General features: G+C 40.5%; 2 protein-coding genes across 7 annotated transcripts in view; one reads left to right on the forward strand and one right to left on the reverse strand.

The window, feature by feature from the left end:
* Window positions 1-16,121, forward strand: part of UBP1 (upstream binding protein 1) — a 38,329-nt gene extending 22,208 nt beyond the window's left edge. For 3 of the 4 annotated variants that reach the window (XM_055706723.1, XM_055706725.1, XM_055706726.1), the window contains 8 exons: window positions 5,725-5,828; window positions 6,642-6,696; window positions 6,889-6,982; window positions 9,934-10,024; window positions 10,700-10,809; window positions 12,220-12,362; window positions 12,909-12,960; window positions 14,239-16,121. In XM_055706723.1, the coding sequence (XP_055562698.1) occupies window positions 5,725-5,828; window positions 6,642-6,696; window positions 6,889-6,982; window positions 9,934-10,024; window positions 10,700-10,809; window positions 12,220-12,362; window positions 12,909-12,960; window positions 14,239-14,276 (687 nt within the window). In that variant the 3' untranslated portion in view covers window positions 14,277-16,121. The remainder of the gene's footprint in view (window positions 1-5,724; window positions 5,829-6,641; window positions 6,697-6,888; window positions 6,983-9,933; window positions 10,025-10,699; window positions 10,810-12,219; window positions 12,363-12,908; window positions 12,961-14,238) is intronic. The other variant, XM_055706724.1, reaches the window with a different exon arrangement.
* A 178-nt stretch (window positions 16,122-16,299) lies between these two features.
* FBXL2 (F-box and leucine rich repeat protein 2) overlaps window positions 16,300-19,937 on the reverse strand; it is a 55,877-nt gene continuing 52,239 nt past the window's right edge. For 2 of the 3 annotated variants that reach the window (XM_055706727.1, XM_027811046.2), the window contains 2 exons: window positions 19,196-19,408; window positions 16,300-18,238 (listed from right to left, as the gene is read on the reverse strand). In XM_055706727.1, the coding sequence (XP_055562702.1) occupies window positions 18,131-18,238; window positions 19,196-19,408 (321 nt within the window). In that variant the 3' untranslated portion in view covers window positions 16,300-18,130. The remainder of the gene's footprint in view (window positions 18,239-19,195; window positions 19,409-19,937) is intronic. The other variant, XM_055706728.1, reaches the window with a different exon arrangement.

Consider the following 19,937-nt stretch of genomic DNA (forward strand, 5'->3'; position numbering starts at 1 on the left):
AGTTGTGTAACTAGGTGGGAGAGAACAAGCAATATTGAGTCAGACGGGTTCTTTGAAGGATATTTTTTTTTCCCCCCTGAAGCTATTGTAAACACTGAGCTGTCTGAATTTTACGTTCTGCTGTTCTTGGTTGTTGTTTTTTTTCTTTGTTTTAAGATGCACCTTTAGGATTCTTTGGCAGTGCAGACACTCTTATTTGTTCCAGGTGGCCCTGGTGGGGAGGTACAGACAGGAGAAAACAGGATTTTATCACTTGCAAAGCATGTCTGAAGCATCTTTTGAGCTGGTCCTTGGAGGGATTTCTAATTCTTCCCCACCCACCCACCCCTTCCTGTTGCTTTAAGCATTTCTTTGAATGATTGTTGCTTATAGGAAGATTAATAGAAAAAGGTATTTTTAAAAGTTATGACAAATCCCTTTTCCAGAGTAGGACAAACTGTAGCCAAAATGATACCTGAAAGTTACCTAACCTCTTCTTAACAATCTCTTGAAATACTAAGCTTCTGTGAATGGGATCATTACCTTAGTTGTAGTGAAGAAAAACTGAGATAGGACAGGTAGTACTGAATATCTTTCCCAAAGCACACACAAGATAGTGTGTGTATGTTTATTTCTTCACTTCTTGCTTGGCACGAAGGGTGACCCACATTTTGAAATAACAGCTGTGTACAGCGCTCTAGTTCTCTTAATTGTGCAGCTGACTGTTTCTGTTCTGCATATACCCATAACAAAATGCTATCTTGGGATCATTTGGCCCGTTTGTTGAGACCATTTTGAATGTTATTCCTGTAGGATGAAATGCTTTCAGCCTTGCTAACTTGGTATCATCTGCAGATTTAACGCATAACCTATTCCATCATGACAGTGACTTTTAGCATTAGCAAAATTAGTAGAAATCACCAAAGTCATAAAAAAAAATACCATGAAACACTTATTTTTGCTGTATTCGTAGTGAAGTCTTGGTAACCGCTATACACTCATTAAGTACCATTTTGCACTGCCTAAGTTGATCTAGAAAAGGAATGTCTGTTCAACAGCTTAAGGCCAACTCCTCAGCCGTTCTCTTCTGTCACCAGACAGGCCTATTCTAGTGGGCCTTGTAAATCTGGACAGGGGATGGTGCGTGTTTCTATTTAGAACAGTTTTGTCCTTGCAAATCTGTTCCCAAAGGTAGCCATCAGAAAGTTTGGCCATTATCAGGCTTACCTCCTGTGTGCAGATCAAAGGTACCGTATGTGCAGTGCAGTTGTCATAGAGGGGCTTGGACACAAAAACCGAAGACCTCCTTCACGTCTAAGTATAAGAAGTGACACTGTTCTACATATTATGTCTTGATTTATGATGGATCTTGGGCTTTGTGTGTCCTGGGAACTGTAGCTCCATTACAGAAGGAAAACAGGATTGTTTGAAGTGTATTTTTTCTTGATGAAGTCAAGAGTGCTGGCTGTTACTTAACCAGTGCTGCTTCCTAGATGCTCAGAAATAGTTTTCTGTTATCTTTCCTTGAATTCCAGAAATATAGGTTGATCGAATCTATAGTTTGCTTCCTTTTTAAGGCTGGGTATTGTTATCTTCCTCCTACACCTAACCTGTTGTACAGGCTGTCTTTTTTTGTTCCTTGCTTTTTGCATCTCATTTTATATGTTGGCTTTTTTATTTTGTCCCTCCAAGATTCTGCTGTTGTATTTGCTGGATATTTCTGATTTGGTTTCTTTTTTTTCTTCCTGTATGAGTTCTTCCAGCTCAGCCACAATCTGATTTAGATGAATCGGTTGCTTACTGTGCTTCCTTCAGGAAACACTGAGCCTAGTATCTTCTCTTTCCAGTGTAATTTGTATGTGATTCTAACACAGTACATATTCCTTCTCATTCGTTTTCTTAAGAATGCCATCTTGATACGCTTTTCCAGTGCTCTTTTTCATTCACCTGGTGTTTCAAAATTCAATGCATCCACTGCAATTTCTGCAGTATTTATCTTGGTATTTTCCAGATAGAAAGACACTGTTATATGTCCCAGGCTAGACTATAGAAGGCTACAGTTTGATTAAGCTTAGTCAAATGGTATTTTTTTGCAGATAGAGCTGATGATAGGGCACATGGAAGACAGAAGACTTGCAGGTATAGATCCTGAAATAAATTGGAACATTAAGTTCTGGACATGAAAGATTGGTGCAGAAGTTAAATACTTCCTCAAGTGACTTAAATTTAGAATATAAAACCTTCTGGAAACTGTATGAGTCAGAAAGTGGAGTCGGAACAAAACTAATTTAGCAACATAAGCATATAGTATTTCTTCGATTTGTTTCTCCTTACATCTGTATTTCATATAGCAATTATCAGTGCAGTAGCATACAGAGTATGTCACACGGGTGACTTCACAGATGTAGTTTTGGGAATGACTTCTTTACTTCTGTATTCGTAACAAATTAAGTCTCTATGTGCAGAAGGTTTTCCACTTTTGCCAAAAACAGCTGTGGGTGTTTGAGGCAAGAACCCTGCATTTTACAGGTTCATTGAAAAAGCTGTATGCTGTTTATAATAAAACTGCTGGTTTGATCGCTAAAGATGATACTGTGTGCCCAAGTAGTAAGTCTGATTTGGAGTACAAATTAGACTTAATATATTTTGTTTTCATGTTTACTTGGTATTTCAATGTAGTATGGAATTATTTGCAAAGTTCAGTTTTACTCTCTTGTAAAGCAAGAATTTGGGCAGATTCAGGTAGATTGGAAGTAGGAAGGGAGATGACATTAAATGGTGGCCTAGAATAACTTGAGATTTTGCAGTTCTTCAGAAGTTAAGAACATTGTAAGCTTAAATGCTGCATATCCTGAATCTGAAAAGTCATATTTAGAAAGATTTCCTATCTTCCTTTTTAACTTAATAAAACCATTGGTAAACAGTTCATAACTTCATTCATGGCCTATACAAAAGGATGTTAAAGATCTGAAACCAGAATAGTTTTCTCCTTCTCAAGAATTAATCAGTGTTTGGAAATCAGACATGATTTCCAGAGTGCAGTTGTATCAGTATACTAGTAATGCAAGGCAGTTAGTCTTGAGACCTCAAAGCCCAACATATTTAGAAATTCACCAGGATATATTTGTTGTTCATTACAGGTAAACATACAGTGCCGGTCTTTCCTGTTCTGTGATTGCTTTTTACAGAGTTGGATGCTTCCTTGTGACAGGGTGATGTTTTTCTCTTAAGTTTATGTTTAGTGGCCAGGGACTTCTGTATTAGTATCATTAGCTAGCTGAATGTCCTTTGGTTAACTCAATTTTGGGCTTAAGAATGTAAGAAATACCCTGATTGATGAGATCACGATTCTGCGAAGTCTAGCGTTCCGTCCCAGGCAGTGGTGATTGCAGATGCTGTTTCAGGCCCATGCCACTTTGTGTGATCCATTCCCCTGGTAACCCCCTCGGTGTCCAGAATCATCATGCAGGCTGTTAGAAAGCACATCCCTGCTTAGTCTTTTTCATGTTAATGGAGTTGATGCCCAGGCACTTGTCTAATCCTGTTTCTGAATCTGATGTTTTTGGGAAGTGTGGGTCAGTTACGCATGTGAATGATTTTGAAAGCATAAGCAGCTCGGGTTAATTGCTCAAAGATGCTTGAATATGTGCTGTTACCTTTTTTTTTCCCCTACATGCTAGGCTTTCTTGTTCCTTGAACCTTTCAGAATTAAGTATTGCAGTATCCAAATACTCATTTTTTCCTCCCAACCTGTAGGACAGAAGAAAGGAGAACTGAGACAATAGGCATGCTGCAGTAGTACTGTAATTACTACTGCTACTACTTTTTATGGTTTTTAACTAACTGATTCAATCTCAGTGGATAGTCTTAACATTTTTGCTGGAAGAGGAGACAAGGTAGGAAAGTCTGTTTATAGAAGAAAGGCTACTTGCTTCGGGTTGAGATTTTCTACACGTTTCAAATGTGCTTCTTTTTGTATTGGAACTCAAGAGTTTTGTTGTGAACTTCAGCTGAGTCTGAAGGACAGAAACATGAACTGCAGTACATGCCTTGGGAATGGCTCAAAAGCTGTTCTCTGACACCAGCGCGTTCTTCCCTGCTGCTGAATTTAAATCTGTGTGATGAACAGAATCTTGTCATGGAATAGTGGCTAAGGATGTACAGCTTGCATCTGTGTGTCCAGATCAACATCTTGCATTAAAATTCAGGGAGAGAATGTCAGAGTATTAAAGAAAATTAATTATGCATTCAAAATACTTCGGAAGAACAAAGTCAACGTTATTATGTTGAACTTTTATTTTAAAATTATGACTTTGGACCAATAATTAGAGAGTGAAGGCCTCCTTTAACTACCTGTTGTAATATAATATCTATGAGATTAACAATAAAATGAGCTCGAGAAGAGAGACAACAGATGGGAATATACAGAATAGCACTGTTTGTAGTCTAAAGGGTGGCTCTGACTATGATAATCAAAGCCAGCGTGTACACAGTGGCTAGCAAAAATACTGATTTGAATCAAATATCAGACAGATCAATGATTTTCCTGATTTCTAAGCTATTGGCGTGCAAGATGACTATTCTTAAATTGTCTACGTTCTGCTGCAGAACTTGGGCTCTTGCTCTGACAAGTGAAGACTGGAGTCCAGCACAGAAATAGTTAAATGTTTTACAGAAGATTGCAGCTGGTGTTGCACTTATTTACTGTTTCCCCCAGATAGTGAAAAGGTCTTTCAACACAAAGTTGTTGAAACATTTTCCATTAATATTATATTAGATCATACTTGTTCCCTTCCATCCCTCCTTCTCCCCCCTACAAGGCTATGATATAACTCTGGAAATTTCCTTACAGGGTATTTAGCTGGTGCATAAGTGTATCAGAAATCTGTTGTTTTAACAGGCATGGTCTTAGCTTACTTTGTCTTGGGAAACTCACTTGTTTTAATCTTGTCTGTTTGTCTTTGAACGTACAAAATCTCTTTATTCTTGGGTTTTTTTTTAATACTGAATTTGCAGTAGTATTGCAAACACTAAGAGTTAGTCTCATTTTCAAGGGCTCTATCACGATGCTTTAAAAAAATACCCAAAAAAGTGTGACCAAATTGGAAGCTGGCTCATCATACACTTGTGATGACTTAAATTTATGTATAAAAATTCCAGTTTACCAAGCAGTTTAGAGAAAGTAGTACATGTAAGCATCATTTTAGTCCTGCAGCAAATCAATAAAAATTTTCCAATTCACAAAACTTTTCAACTGAAAATTCCATTTGTATTTAATTGTTCTCAGCGCAGCTACATTACATTTATCCACAAGCTTCATAGTTTTACTTATTATTGCTGAAAACCTATTGTCAAGTTGTGATACCTGCAGTTTAAACAGCCCCTTCATCCCTTTTAGGATGGAAATAATTTTTTTCGGCAGATGGCTTGGGGTGGGTTGGTTGGTTGGTTTGTTCTAAACAGAGTAATCTGTACAGGTCTTCTGTCAGTTCCACCACAAATACCTTCATTTTGTTGACAGAAGACAGTATAAATAGGAATCTTCATGAAAGAACAAGATAAAACAGAACTGATTTTAACTTGGAGTATCTGCATGCAATGTGTGGGACGGAGGGAATCATTATTTGGAATTACAACTCAAAATTCTCTGTGGATAAAACCCTGGCTTTAAACAAAAGAAGTAAGCATTAGTGTAAAAAAAATGTATTGTCAAGAGAAACTTAAGTAATAATTCTTTATCTTCAGTGTTCACCATGGCCTGATACTCCTACAACATTTGTAAACAACAGTCCTACTCCTGCTCCAACTTTCACCTCTGCTCAGCATAATACCTACAGTGTCCCAGACAGGTGGGTTCCTTTTCTGTACCCTAATTGAAGGTAACATTTTAAAATCAGGCTTATTCAAAAGTGTTGTCTGAGTAACAGAAACTGCTTTCTGGTTCTGCTTGGGGAGTGAGAGATTGTTTTGACCTATGTATTTAGCGTTTGACACTTGCATTACATGATTCAATTATAATGTGATTACTTCTGCTTCTTCAGTTTTGTACTATACATTGTTGAAAACTTCTTGTCCTTTGTCGTATAGCAAATACTTGACTTTTTTAACTGTTCTAATTTAGTCCTTGTCTATGGAAACTAGTTTTTTTCAGTAAGAACAGTCTTTGTGCTCCTCATATACAATTAATACAATTTGCAAGGAAACCCCTGACAATTATCTTTACAAGATTTTCAACAGAAATTGTATTGGTAAAAACATTCATTTTGTATTGAGGCCTTAATTAACCTACTGTGATCAAACTTGTGCGCTCAATGGATGATTTACAGTGGTATTGTCTCATCTATATGCTTTTGTTTTGTCTGCCTTGTATTTTACTACCTCTTCCTCGGTCACCTTTTAAGACAGTTATGTGGCCATATAACCTCCTGAGTGGTGGTAAAGCTGCTTCTGCAGTTGATAAAAGAGTACACGGAATAGGAACCAGATCACTTGCATATTGAAGTGTGATAATCTTGCGAGTTTAATTGAACTTTGCTCTACGCAGTGTTTAATTTGTCTTTCAACAGTGATATTTATTGTTTTGGGAATTCCAAGTTATTTTTCATCGATGTTTAAATATTTTGCTTAATAAAATTCTAGTAATGCTCTTTTCTTATCTGTAGCAATTCTTCCTCCCCAAATCATCAAGGAGATGGAACCTCTCAAGGGTCTGGAGATGTGAGTATTTGCTTTCTGGTATTGATTGTGTCTATATTTGTGTATTTGTGTCAGAACATCTGATTTATACATACCTTGGTATTAATAGGTACTGGGAAAGTGTTTAGCTAAGGGACATTTTTTTCAATGGTTTTGTCTTTGGTTTTGGCGTTGTTTTTAATATCCAGTCATGTCCAATCTTGTTTCTTGCAGCAGCTTCATCCTTCAGCCACAATCCAGGAAACTCAGCAATGGTTGCTCAAGCATAGGTTCTCTACCTATACAAGGCTTTTTTCAAATTTCTCAGGTATCTGTAGTTTGCTTTTTTATTTAGAGTGTTGATGTCAGTAAGTTTTGTGTGGGAAAACAATTCTCTAAAACCAAAATTGCATTGATATTTATTGTAATTTACTAATTTGCTTCTTAAATGTCGAGTTTGCATCGTAAGGTGTTTTTTTTCTACTTTGTTTGGTACAAATCCAGCCTAACAGCCAAAAGCGAAGCTAAATTCTTTTTTCTTGATGATAGTTCCAACAGCATTTTATCCCTGACCAGTCCTTTTGAGAAAAACGGACGAGTTTGGTGAGTCAGACCAGCAGGCTCTTTCTCCACGCTGTTTCCTAATGGCAGCCAGTAGGCAATGATCTCAAAGAAAGTGCAAGAACTTGTTCACATCTGCCCCATGTCGTCAGATCTTTTCATAGGAGTTAGATTTATTTGTAGTATATGAAGCTTTCATCCTTCCGAACTCCGAAGCTGTGGATAGTAGTCTTAATTCATAGAAACAGCAAGTTCTTTTTTGTACTGAATTCTGCTTCAGCGCCATGCAACGGGAGAATTCCTTTACCTACCTGTATTTGTCTGGGTGTTTTTTCATTTCAGCAGAGTATCTGGTTGCTCTTCCTTCAGTGTGGGTCAGTGTAGTTTCCACTGTATGTATGGAAGCAAGAAATGGCAATAGGTGCACTGTCTGGGGCTGTGGTTTGCTCTTTGCTTCTTTCATCTTCTGCGGAATTGTGCAGTGGGTGGCATGACACAGTACACACCATGAGTAGAGTTCCTTCTCAGGTTTTTTTTGGTGACACATGATGGGGAGAACATGATGGATGACACCTGCCTCTTAGCTTAGCTCATGCTTCTGCCAGAATTCCCTTTGTACCAGGCATCTTCCCTGGCTGGGGTTGTCTTTCTCTTAATTCCATCTAGTAAGGATTGCAGCCCCCCTGACGTACAGATGCTTTAATGTGGTGGTCTTGACATCTGTAAGACTCACTTCATCTTTTCTGTAGGTAATTAATTCTCTTTGCAGCCGCCTGATATGTTCTGCCTAAAATGCATAGTTTTCTTCTATGATATACAAGTTCTGAGAAATAAACTCGTTTAGCCTTTCTGAATGAGCTGTGAAGGTGTCATCCAACCCCGAGGAAGGAAGTTATGCAATCTCACCAATGAATGAGCCAGTATTTCGCAAGTACCATCCTCAGCAAACAGTATGGAAACACGGTGTTGATAAAAATTATTTATGTATAGTTCCAATGACATCAATGTGGGCAGCAATAACTAAATTTTTGTAAGCTACTGCTAATAATAATACAGCAACACAATATAAACAACTAAAATTTTGAGATCCCAGGAGTCCACAATATTTTGCTATACATAGGCAGTATGACTTCTGCAAATAAAAACTGACCACACATTGAGATGATAGGCCTCTGGAAAGCTTTTGGCACATAAGAACATGATTTCCATGAGGAAGAAAACCCCAAAATAACACTTGCAATATGTAAGAACCACTTGGCACTCGTCCTGGGTTTCCCTCCTCAGCGTGGCTCAGTGCACCTTCTAGCAAAGCAACCTGCTCTTGTACGGCAGTGGGCAGCACTGCGGCAAGCTTCTCTGGCACCAGCAGCATCGACCTGCTCATCAGGACTGACACACTGAGGCTCCTTCGTTTGCATATAAAATGTGTAATATAAAATATAAAATAAAAGCTCCTTAGCTTTTATTTTAAATACCCTGAACCTAATGGAAAAGCACAGTATTTTCTAGTCAACCCTTGCAGTGTTGGAAATTGATTGTTCATTCTGCTGCTGCCGCTGCTGCTGGGTTTGTGTTGTAATTTTTTTTTGGTGTGTGTGTTTTAATTGCAAAGCTTTCTCGGTAAACTCGGTACCAAATTTCTGACAAAGACTCTTGGAAAACTTCTGAACGGTTCTCCTCTTTCATTATTATTTTTATATGTTTATAGAAGTCAGATGCTAGCTGGCTGATAGATTTTTTTTTTTTTTTTTTTTTTTTTTTTTGAAGGAAGAGGTGTAGTGTATGTAACTTTTAGTATACTTCTTCAGGTATGGTGTTGGTTTTTTATTATAGTATTTAATGGCTATGATGACAAATTTATTTTTGCTGGCTTTTACCTATGCATTCCTAGATTGCCTGTGGAGTATTTTCACAAATAAGCACTATAATTTTTTTCCTGTCCTCCCACTCTAGTATAGCGACTGATTTTTCAGACAGTTGTTTCCTTTGTTGACACCCATGCCTAAGGAGGTATCCTTTCTAAGAAGGATCCTTCCTTCCATTTTGTGTTTAGATCTGCTTAGTATCTTCTATTGAAGCTTCCTTTTCTAAAGTTAATGTTCTGGGAAGCAGTTATTTTCACAGATCACTTATTCCAAGGATCATTAGAAAAAAAAACCCACCTGCTTTTGGATGGAAGTATCCCACAACCAGGATTCACCCCATAGGCTGCTGCTGTTTGACCACACTGATTTCGTGATGCCAGCCCTCAGCAGGATCTTCTGTAAATGAGCACATTGTAGTAACCTCAGTGCATAGGGCTTCTGACGTGTTAGTTGAATGCCTGGGATGATTCACTGAGAAACCATCAAGTATCTTTGCTCTGTATTTTGCGTGTGTTCAAAATAGACTAATCTGGGTAGCAGTTAAAACTTGAAAGCCATCGTCTTGATACCGAGCGTTTGTCTGGCTCTATAGAAATAGTGTGCCTTGCAGGCTTAGTGCTTTCTCAAAGACGTGAACGCCATCAAGTGAAACTAACCACCTTTGGAAAACTGGTCATTTTTTTCTCAGTGCTAGCTAGTGCCTATTCTAGATTTTACTTGCTTGTGTTTGCAGGATTCCTTTTTTTATAATAGCGGAGTTTGTTATTCTTGGTTTTAAATGAACATACGATTTATTCTAGAAAGTATAGATGTTCTAAAATAATCTTCATAAAATCCTCATGTGTTTTTCCAGGTGCTGATTTATTAAAGCTGACAAGAGAAGACCTGGTACAAATCTGTGGTCCAGCCGATGGCATTCGGCTATACAATGCACTGAAATCCAGGTAGTGTGTTGAATGTGAGGTTGAGTTGAGTGGGTTTTGTTCTGTCATTTACTGGAATCCCCTGTCCTTAGAACTGGGTCTGGGAAGTCAGTATCAGGGTGGGTGTCGATGCCTGTGTGAGCTGTCTCAGGAAGGGGCAGCAGTATGTTTAAAAAGACCCTCCTGTGCGGACCCCAGAGGAGGCGCAGGCACTTGATGAGTTCAAAGTTAGGCTGTAAGACTGGTACCAATGCCGCTGGGCGCTCCCAGTTTCTTGGAAATAGATGGATTTGTTGCCAAGGCACAAAACTTCTTGTTTAGGGGAGGTCAGAACACCCGAGGCTTTTGGGGGCTACAGGTGTTGAGTAGACAGCATCCCAGGTGATGTGTGTGGTTCTGACTGAAATGGGTATTTGTTGTTACCATTGACCTTTATATGTAAGAATTGTTGCTGTTACTTAGCAGTTATGTTCCAGGATTCCAACATTTGGAATTGGATTGAAATTTTGCTTAAATGCGGTAGCATATGAGAGACCACCTACCATTATAGTGATTTTTGTAATATTTTTTTGGTCCGTGGAAGAAAACATTTCAAGCGTAGGATTCACATAACACATCCACATTTGTGGCATATCATCTTGTGTAGTTCCAGAGCAAGTAGCCTTTTCTCTGACGTGTGATTTCGTTGACTTGCAGGTCTGTGAGGCCCCGTTTAACCATCTATGTCTGTCAGGAGCCACTAAGGAGCATACAACTGGAAAGACAAGATGCAGGCAACGGTGATAGCAGCAACGGTGCAATATATGGTATGGCACATAGGGGTCTTTTAGCCGAAGACATTTGTGTCTTAAAAAGTCTAAACCAAAGATAGATGGGAAGGAAAAAAGAATAGTGGAGAGGCTGAATTTGTTTCTGGGGTGCAGAGAAACCGCAGCAAGCTGTATGCACGACGATGTCGCTCTTTTAACACTGCAGGGGATGAACAGTACCTTAAAACCTCTCAAGGTTGAATCACTGATGTTTTTCAGCCCATTGATAAAACCAACTGTAGTTCCATGATAGATAATTAAGGAGCTCTCAAATTAGCTGTGCTATGTTGTTGCAGACATGGTATTAAGCAGATAAATGTAGGCGCCTGTAAAAGCTACGTGCAAATCAAGCACCTTGATCCTTTCCCCCTGTCTGTTAGGTTTTGCTGTCGTTTTCTGTGCAACTGAACTAAAACTGGTAGAGCTTGGAGGAGGGAAGACAGCCAAGAAGTGTACGGGCTGACGGTTTTAGTATTATTTTCCTGATAAATAGCTGTTGTTCCAACACAGATGGGAACTTCATATTTAATTGTAAATGCATGTCAGTTGTGCAGTTAAGAGAATGGAGCTATTTGAAATGGTTCTTTTCTTGATCTTGGCTTTGAGTGAAGAGACCTCCTTCCCCAGCCAACTGAAATCTGTATAGGCTGCTGCTCAAATAATCATGGTGTGTTTTCCATGCAAGAATTGAGCGGGAGGAGGATCTATGAATAGGATACTGTCTCTGTCAAATACGTATTTTTCCTCTGGATATCTTCAGTCTTTGGTTTGGGATGGAAGAATGTGCAAACACAGAGCTGCCAAGGGCTTCCAGCACAATTAAATAAAGCTGTGGAACTGTAAATACAGCATCAAACTGAATAGCTACTTTGTCTTACTGTTCTGTTTGTTTGCTTGTTGTATTCCCCCGCCCCGCCACCCTTCGGCTCTGAGATTATCTGTAGGAAATTTATTCACACAGTTGCAAAAGGCTTTCTTTACCCCCCCACAAAAAAATTACATCCCTATTTAAAACAAGTGTATTAGGCTAAGTCAGATTAATTACCTGCTGCTTCTGAGGTGGTCCAAAACTACTTCCCAGGTTATCTTTAGGTGACTCTAAAGATCCACGTAAGTGTGTTTGACATGGCTGTGCCTGTTTGTGCGGGGTACAGGAAAAAAGGTGGAAGTTCCCTTCAGTATCAGAGCAAACAGAAGCCGCCTCCTTGTCTCAGAGTTGTGCTCATGACTCGACTTGGAAAGAAAAGTCATGGCAGCTCATACTTTTTAGTGAGAACAGGGGGAGAGTAAAGTAAAGGTTTTTAGCTTTTCAAATTTTTTAAAGTTGGGGTGGAAACAAATTCAGATTTTTTTCATATATGTTATCAATCAGTACCATGCTTATGTAAATAATTTTTTTTCTTGTAGTTTATCATGCAATCTACTTGGAAGAAATGGCAGCCTCGGAAGTCACACGCAAACTTGCTTTGGCATTTAATATTCCTTTGCATCAGATCAACCAGGTTTACAGACAGGGTCCCACAGGCATCCACATTCTTGTGAGTGATCAGGTAATGGAAATTTTATTTCCTTGTCAAATTTTATTTATGAATTTATAGATTTTCTTACGCTCGCTTCTTTGTTACTGCTTTTTCTGTTTGATAATGCAACTCTTATTTTCTGACATTTTAGAGTATTTTTGTTCCTTTACATTAAAATAAGCAGAAGGATCCTTTTAAATGTCACTCTTCCTCTGCCTGCTTAAATTCAGATTAAGAGAAGAGAAAGGCAGCTGGTCTATATAGTTCTGAGATGCGGCAGTCGTTATTTAATATGCATTTATTTTGAACATGCCTAATGGCAGGGAGCATTTAAATGCTGTTGAACTCCTCCTCTTCAAGCATCTGTGACACGTATTTAGAGTTCCATAAACACAGCCAGCAGTAATAGGCTCCCAAATGGTTGTCATGTGATTAACAAGCAGTATTTTGACAGCAAATGTATTTTGATTTGATTTGGTATATGCTTGTCATTTGCTGAATGAAACCAAAAATTTTCAATTGCTTATAAAAGGCTGTGTTTATTTTTTGATGTATTTATTTCTGATTTTTTTGTAGATGGTTCAAAATTTTCAAGATGAGAGTTGTTTCTTATTCACCACAATAAAAGGTACAGTGTCTTTTCTGACAGTCCAAAACAAAATTGTTTATTCTGCCAAGGAGCTGCCTTTGCAGCAGAACGCTATTCTAGTAAATCTTCCCTGAGCAAAGAGTAACAGCAGAGCTAGTGAAGGCTGACTGGCAAAAAACCCCCAAAATTTAAAAAAATCTGCGAGTTCCTCTTCTCTTAGCCAGACCTTTCGGCCTCTGCGTGGCACCTCAGTCTTTTCCCCAGGCTTTCAGTTCAGAACCAGTGCAGCACTTGGTAACAAACCTCATGTAAAATCCATCCAGCCATCACTGTGCAGTGCCTGCTGTTAGTAACGGCCGAGAATGGTGAAATTTCAAAAGAAATGTAAAAAGTTAAAAAAACTTGGCTGTAGTACCTCTGAAGTTCAGAAACCGAATGTTCTCAGAGTCCTGAGAGAACAGAGTATAAAATTCTTTCACTGCTAGTAAATAATCCTCTTCAGCAAACTCTTCCCCACCACCCCACTCCCACCCCCGCCCCTGTGCTTTCTTAGGAGTCCGGCTTATTTCTGGTAAAAGGTGCCAGGAAATTGCCGGCATCGGTGGGCAAGTCTGAATCCGTGCAAACTTCACCTACAGGAACTGTCCCCAGCTTCGAAGCTCCAGTTCCAGTTACCAATTGTTAATCAGAACATTTTTGTTCGGCATAAGTAGGAAATTTTTAAAAGCTCTGGTTTTGCTGTAGATGAGCTGTATTTTTAAAGCCTCTGTCGCTTTATCAGCATCTTAACTAATTGTTCCGTGTATTACTAGATCTGTCCATGCGGTTAGTGATTGAGAGACCCCTCTGGTCCCAGTTGCTACGCCCTGTGGTGGCACTGCTCACTTCCAAGCATAAAACCCGCAAGTTTCTTTTTTTTTTAAAAAAAAAACCCACAACTGTCTCCATTTGGCTTTTAGTTTAAGGCTGAGCATCACAAAATAGGTGATTAAAAACATACACAAAGGATTTATATTAGCCTTGCAGAAGTTAACATCTTTCTATGACACTGTCACTGTTACGAGGGGGGTTTCATGTGTAACAGGAAGGGTTCAGAAATAACTGCACACCAAAGAGGTTTTTTAAAAGTTACTCTTCAAGCGTTTAGTCTGAATAGCAAGTTACTGGTGTTGCATGTGTTTCGAGTTAATTTCGCAGGAGTAATGAACCACTTGCACACAGTAAAAACCAGGTTCGTACTTGGGACGTTTTGGTGCGCTGGCCAGTATTATTTATGATTCTGTTTACAAAAGACAGATGCTTTTTTTTCTTTTTCAGCTGAAAATGGTGAAGGCTTCCATATAATTTTGAAATGATGTCACGTGACTGCTAGACTGATACTCCGTCGCAGAATGAAGTCCTGCCTCAAGATCATGAAGATCATCCAAAACCTTAGGATCTAGCTTCACCGTATAAGATGTTTCATATTGAAAACACAAAATGACCTTTCTAATGAGCTGTTTGAGAGGTGAACTTTCTTATCACTGCCATAGCTAAGTGTCCTCATGAGAGGTATAATGCCATGACAGCTTACGTACAGGCAGGGGAGACAATGTAAGCAAAGGTGCTTGCCCTTTACTGAAATAAGGCAAATTACGGCCAGTAGATACAGTTTCTAGAGCGAAGCGCTGCTGCTTTTCTAGTCTCTGTATCCAGTTGGAGATGAATGTAAACTTATTTTGGGGCATTTACCTTTCTGTGCCAGTTTGTCTATTACTTGCTTGTACCTTACGCTGATTTTATTTTTTGATGTTAGCAGAGCACATATTAATCTGTGTGGAGATGAGTAGTTAAGCGGATAGTGATCAGGTTGTCGGGTCTTTGAGAGTCAAGCTGTCAAAACAGCTTCCCGTGTAAATTGTGTATAAGAGTGTATGTAAGAAGTGTAAATGCCAGAACAGGGCTTTTAAGAAGCCCTAGACAGATGCAATATATGCATGCAGCAAACTGCATTATCAATAGTACCTTATTGGAGGGATTAATATAAATCCTATGGGGTACCAAGTAATTGTGTTTTGCTTTAATGAATTTAATGGAAAAGAATTGCCTATGCATCCTTTACGTTTAGTTTCCTAGGTTCTCTGCGGAGCACTGCTGCAGTTTAACTCTTTGCTTGTAAAATTGTGGGTTTCAAAATAGTAGCCGTGGGAGGCGGATTTTTATGACTTAGTGGAATTATGCTGATGAGGGAAGATGACCCACTGGCACCACAGGGCTGTCATAGCTTTCCGCAACATCAAATAAATTGCTTAAGAAACACTAAATATACACCATCTAAGTCTCCTTCCCAGCAGGTAAAGGCCTTGCTGTAGTTGCTGTTACGGACACGTATCTTACCTTTTCTGTTGACCTTTCTCCGCCCTCCGGTCCATGCTGTACAGCTGTTCCAGTGCCTCTTCCGTATGACCAAATATTGACTTTTCTTTGAAACAGGCAGTGTGCTTTTTCAATATTTTGGATATTCCTTGTAGAAACACGGCGCAGCGTTTCCTAGGTTAACGTTAAGTTTCAACTGGTAGGTACTTGGAGGGGAGTATTTCAAAAGGCGTTGAGCGACGGTTCCGTAGCTGTCATCTGGTGCCTTTGGGAAGTTCCCCCTTGATCTCTGGCTTAAGGGCTTGGGAATAGTTCGCTTCTTGTGCTGCAGGGTTCAGTGTAAACAACTACTACAGCATGAAGAAAAGCAACGTTGATTTTTTTTTTTTTTTCATTCCCTCTTTCGTAACTGGCTCAAGTGCTTAGCAGAAAAGCTTCTTTGCTTCTAAATTTTTAAAATCTAAATTCATCAAGGCTAGAGGTTTTTTCCTGGTTTTGTTTTTTCTGCACTGAAAGTAAAACTTCATGTACTTATAGACAGTAATGTTTTTAAGTTTCTTCATCTTTGGGTATTGTTTGGTCCTAGTATTTTCTTGAACGGACACTTGTGTCTTTTCAGCTCATACCGTATTCAAATCCAAATGTTTTATAAAAAAGTGGAAAAATCCTTGATTAGAAAGTATCCAAATATCTAATTTTAAAGAATATTGAAAGTTGTACAGTAGTTTGTCCAGCTCACTTGAAATTGGAATTAAATTATGGCACCAGCAAATTGCTTTTGTTTTTTAATAAGATGTACACATTTCAATTTAAGTATAATAAATGTTTTTCAATAATTTTGTAAATGTGCTTTTCTTTTTGTTTACTCCCCCCCGCCCCCGTACATTAGAGCTACTCTTGTCGTTAAGGTTCAGGTTAACTGCAAGACTTACCGTAACAGCAGGTAAAGGTAAGTAACGGCAGCGCGCACCCCTAGAGCTTCTGCTTCTACTGGAAAACCTAACTTGAAATAATCAAAACAAATTCAAATTTGACATCAGCTGATTCTTTATTTAAGAGTGTATATCAGAGTAGGTTCCATTGGGTTTTGTACATCTTTAATGCAATAGACTTACAAGGTTCGTTACGTTCTTAGAAAAAAAACGAGCCAACAAAAGGCAACACGTCTTGACATACTGGTACCACTGACTTTCCTGGCACAGTTGAGAATAAAATCTGCTTAAAACTCTCAAGCGTTCCATCATTAAGATACGGCTGTAATTAAGTACGATTGTAACAACACTGCTCCACTACCTGTGCAAAGCAAGCCCTGATCGGCTTGTTTTGTAGTAGGCAGGAAAACCAGGTACTGCGCTGCGAGCTGTAGCCTTAAAGATGAGGCCTCAGTTTCCCCTCCCCATCGTCTGTGGAGCAGGAACGCAACCCGGCTGTTGGTATCTGTACAAGTCTCTTCACGTTCACGCTGCTTTTATGAAGTAGCTTAAAATTTTGGGGGGGAAATTGCAGTACTGTCCAGTAGGAGCTTCTCCAACTGCTTTTCAAACCAGTATTTCTATTAATTTTCAGTAAACACACAGGCCCTGACCTCTTAAAACATATACGCACACGATCAATCTTACACAGAAAAGCTTTCTGAACTGTTGAGTAGTTTCTCTCAGATAATTAAGTTGCTTAATATAAAAAAGTTTATCTAATCCTCTAGCACTGAAAAACTAAGGATGAAAGCATGGCCTTAAGAGTTAATACATAGTTTTTATTAGTATTATTATCATCGTTCAGAAGTTGACAGCTTCTTAAATAACCCAAATGTGAAGAGTTTGGCTTTCTACCTTTGAAACCCACAGGTTTGGTTTGGTTCGGTTCAACTCCAGCCCCTCTGCTTGCTGTGTCCCTGGAACGGGTGGGGACAGCCAGCTCAGAACTCCTTGCTCCACCACAGTTCCTGTAACTGAACCTGGTTTCCACTCCTCATCTGCAGAAAAGCACGAGTAACGCACCCTCTGCCTAAGGCCACCGCGTTCTTTCCTTGCAAAGGGAGGAGGCGGCTGAGGACACGGGGCGCAGGCAGCACCGTCTCAGACGGTGGCAGCCAGTCACGAGAAGTGCACGAGCTCTACCACGGTGGATTTCTCACCCCTTTTAAAGGCTGATGGCGTTGGGCATCAAACGTGCTTCAGTGACGGGCAAACCTTACACTAACATGTAGTTCAACTGAACCAAGTTCAAAAACTTGGAGGGTATTTCTATTTATATAGTTACCTTGAGGTACTAGCTTACCTTTTGACATGACCTATTATGTCCTGTTACGTAATTAAATACGAAGCTGAATCATGAAAAAGTCCAAGCTGTTTTGCTGTAAGAGCTCATGATTACCTTGCGTTTTTTGGTCAACACCTGCTAAAGCTGATTTGTCCTTAAACCTGATACTGAAATCTGTCGTGTATATTACAGAACAGCAGGTTCAGTTCCGAGGTGTGACGGACTTGAACCTCACGTTACTTTAGAACTTCACGCTGAGTAGTGCTTACAGACGCAAATTAACTTCCAAGTTTAGTGGCCTTTCACCACGTAGCTGCTACGCTGAAATGCCCGCACAGTTTACACGGTACTTCAGTTCTCATGCCAACAGAAGGAAGGAGTTACTAATACAAACCGAAGCATCACCAACTTAATCCACAGCTGCACATTACGTTAAGATTTTTACCTGGAAAAAAAATGCTTTTCTTATCACAAAACTGGATGACCAAACACCACCATTGGGACTGTCAGGAAACCGACTCCTTCCACCGACTCGCAGTCCCATTCTTTTCTTCAACAACAACAACAAATTTTTCTGTGTGGGTTGCACTTACTGTCAAAGGATAATACAGCATCTGCAGAGGCGCTGTCCGCTCCCTCCTACCGAGGGAGGGGGAGTTACTGGAGCAAAGTAAGCATGAACCTTCACGTGAGGTAGATGAGCCTGTGGATGAAAAGTCCGCATTACGAGGGGAGAGAAAGGAACGGAACTAGTAAAAAGGAGGAGTACGCCTCAATCGTTACTAGCAAGCAGGCTCTCGTTAAGGTTGGTTAGCCAAACAGAGAGTGTGCGTACACTTGATGCTATGCAAGCTGTCGTCTCCTGACACGTAATTCTCCCGTGCCACCCAGCTAAGGCAGGCTCCCGTCTGGGCACTCGCCTGCTCGGGGCTCCCACTTACCACCCAACAAAGCCCTCGCCGGGCGGCCCAGCGCGCTCCCCGCCGGGAGAGGCACACGCTCTGCTGCGGCCACTGCAGCGGGCTCGCCTGCATCTTGTCTCCCATGTTCCGCCCTGCTGCTCTCGCCCTGGAGAGCAGCGTGGAATAGAACTGGGCACCTGCCCTCGACAGTCACTGTCGGGGATGAGCTCTCCAACCGCAGAAGCGTTTGGACACAAGTCTGGGACACGTCCAACAGAAAGGCTAAGGCACCGCCCTCCCACCCCCACCCTGAGGTAGGGGGTCCCTGACCCAAGAGGGGAGGTACGTGGCGGAAGGGTTTGTGGCTGGGTTCCAGGGCCTGAAGGCGCTACAACCCACCAACCAAAACGTCCGCACAGATGTTGTGCTATTGGCCCTGTGTATTAACGTGTATTTTAGGCAAGCTACAGAGTACCACTACCCAGCCCTAAAAACAAACCTGTACTTGAAAAATACAGAAAGCAGAAGACCGACACTCATCACCCCGGCAGCAGAAGTGCCGTCAGTTATAAACAGACAATTATTGCTGCCCGTACGGGCAAGCTGTGTTTAGTCTCTAGGGGCGCGGACCTAACAGAACCATGTTCAGATTCTGTTTTTCCATCCTTCCTTGCCTGGGACATCGGTGAGATCCATGCAACCTCAAGCACTATCAACAGCTCGGGCATTCCCACCGGAACAAGTCCGCAAACACGTACTCGGATCCGTTTGATTCCAGCTCGCGTGACTTGCTGACAGTCGTACAGCTCAATTCTCTCCAAGTTGTGGCAGTTCTCCAGGTGTTCCAGAGTCACATCCGTGATGAGAAGACAGTTATCAAGCTCCAGTACCTGCAGCCTCTCGTGACCACACGTACTGTTGCTCAGGTGAAGAATCCCATCATCAGTGATTAATTCACAGTGAGATAAGCTCTGAAACAGAGAGGCAAACGGTTAACGACATCACTCAGTCCCCTCTAAACCTCGGAAGTCCTCTTCAACCTCCTTCATTCCAGCGATTAAACAGTCACAAAGAGTAACAGAAGGAACAGCTCCGCTTCACAACATGGCCGTACTTTGGTTTTAACTTTGCTTCAAAACGAGTGGTGTCGCAGCACACACATCGCCGGCAAAACTCCTCAGGCCCCTTTGCTCTCCGTGAATGTGGGAATTCTGTTCCAATTGTCATGCACCTCCGTCACCAATGGGTGCAAACGGCACGTGTGCCATGCCAGGAAGAGGCGATAACTTTAAGGGTTGCTCAAGAACATACAGAAATAGATGAGGATCTACTGACAGGAGTTATAAATGGTCTAACACAGCTGTTTCACAGCTACCGTCTTTTCCTAGGTATAACCCAGGACCGAGCCCGTGCAAATCCACAGAGATACAGAACAATGAGACCGGACTGATTTGCCAAAAGATGATTGCAAAAAAACATGAGTGCTTAGCACCTCAGGCT

This window comes from Falco cherrug, chromosome 4, assembly GCF_023634085.1.
Source record: "Falco cherrug isolate bFalChe1 chromosome 4, bFalChe1.pri, whole genome shotgun sequence".
NCBI lineage: Eukaryota > Metazoa > Chordata > Aves > Falconiformes > Falconidae > Falco > Falco cherrug.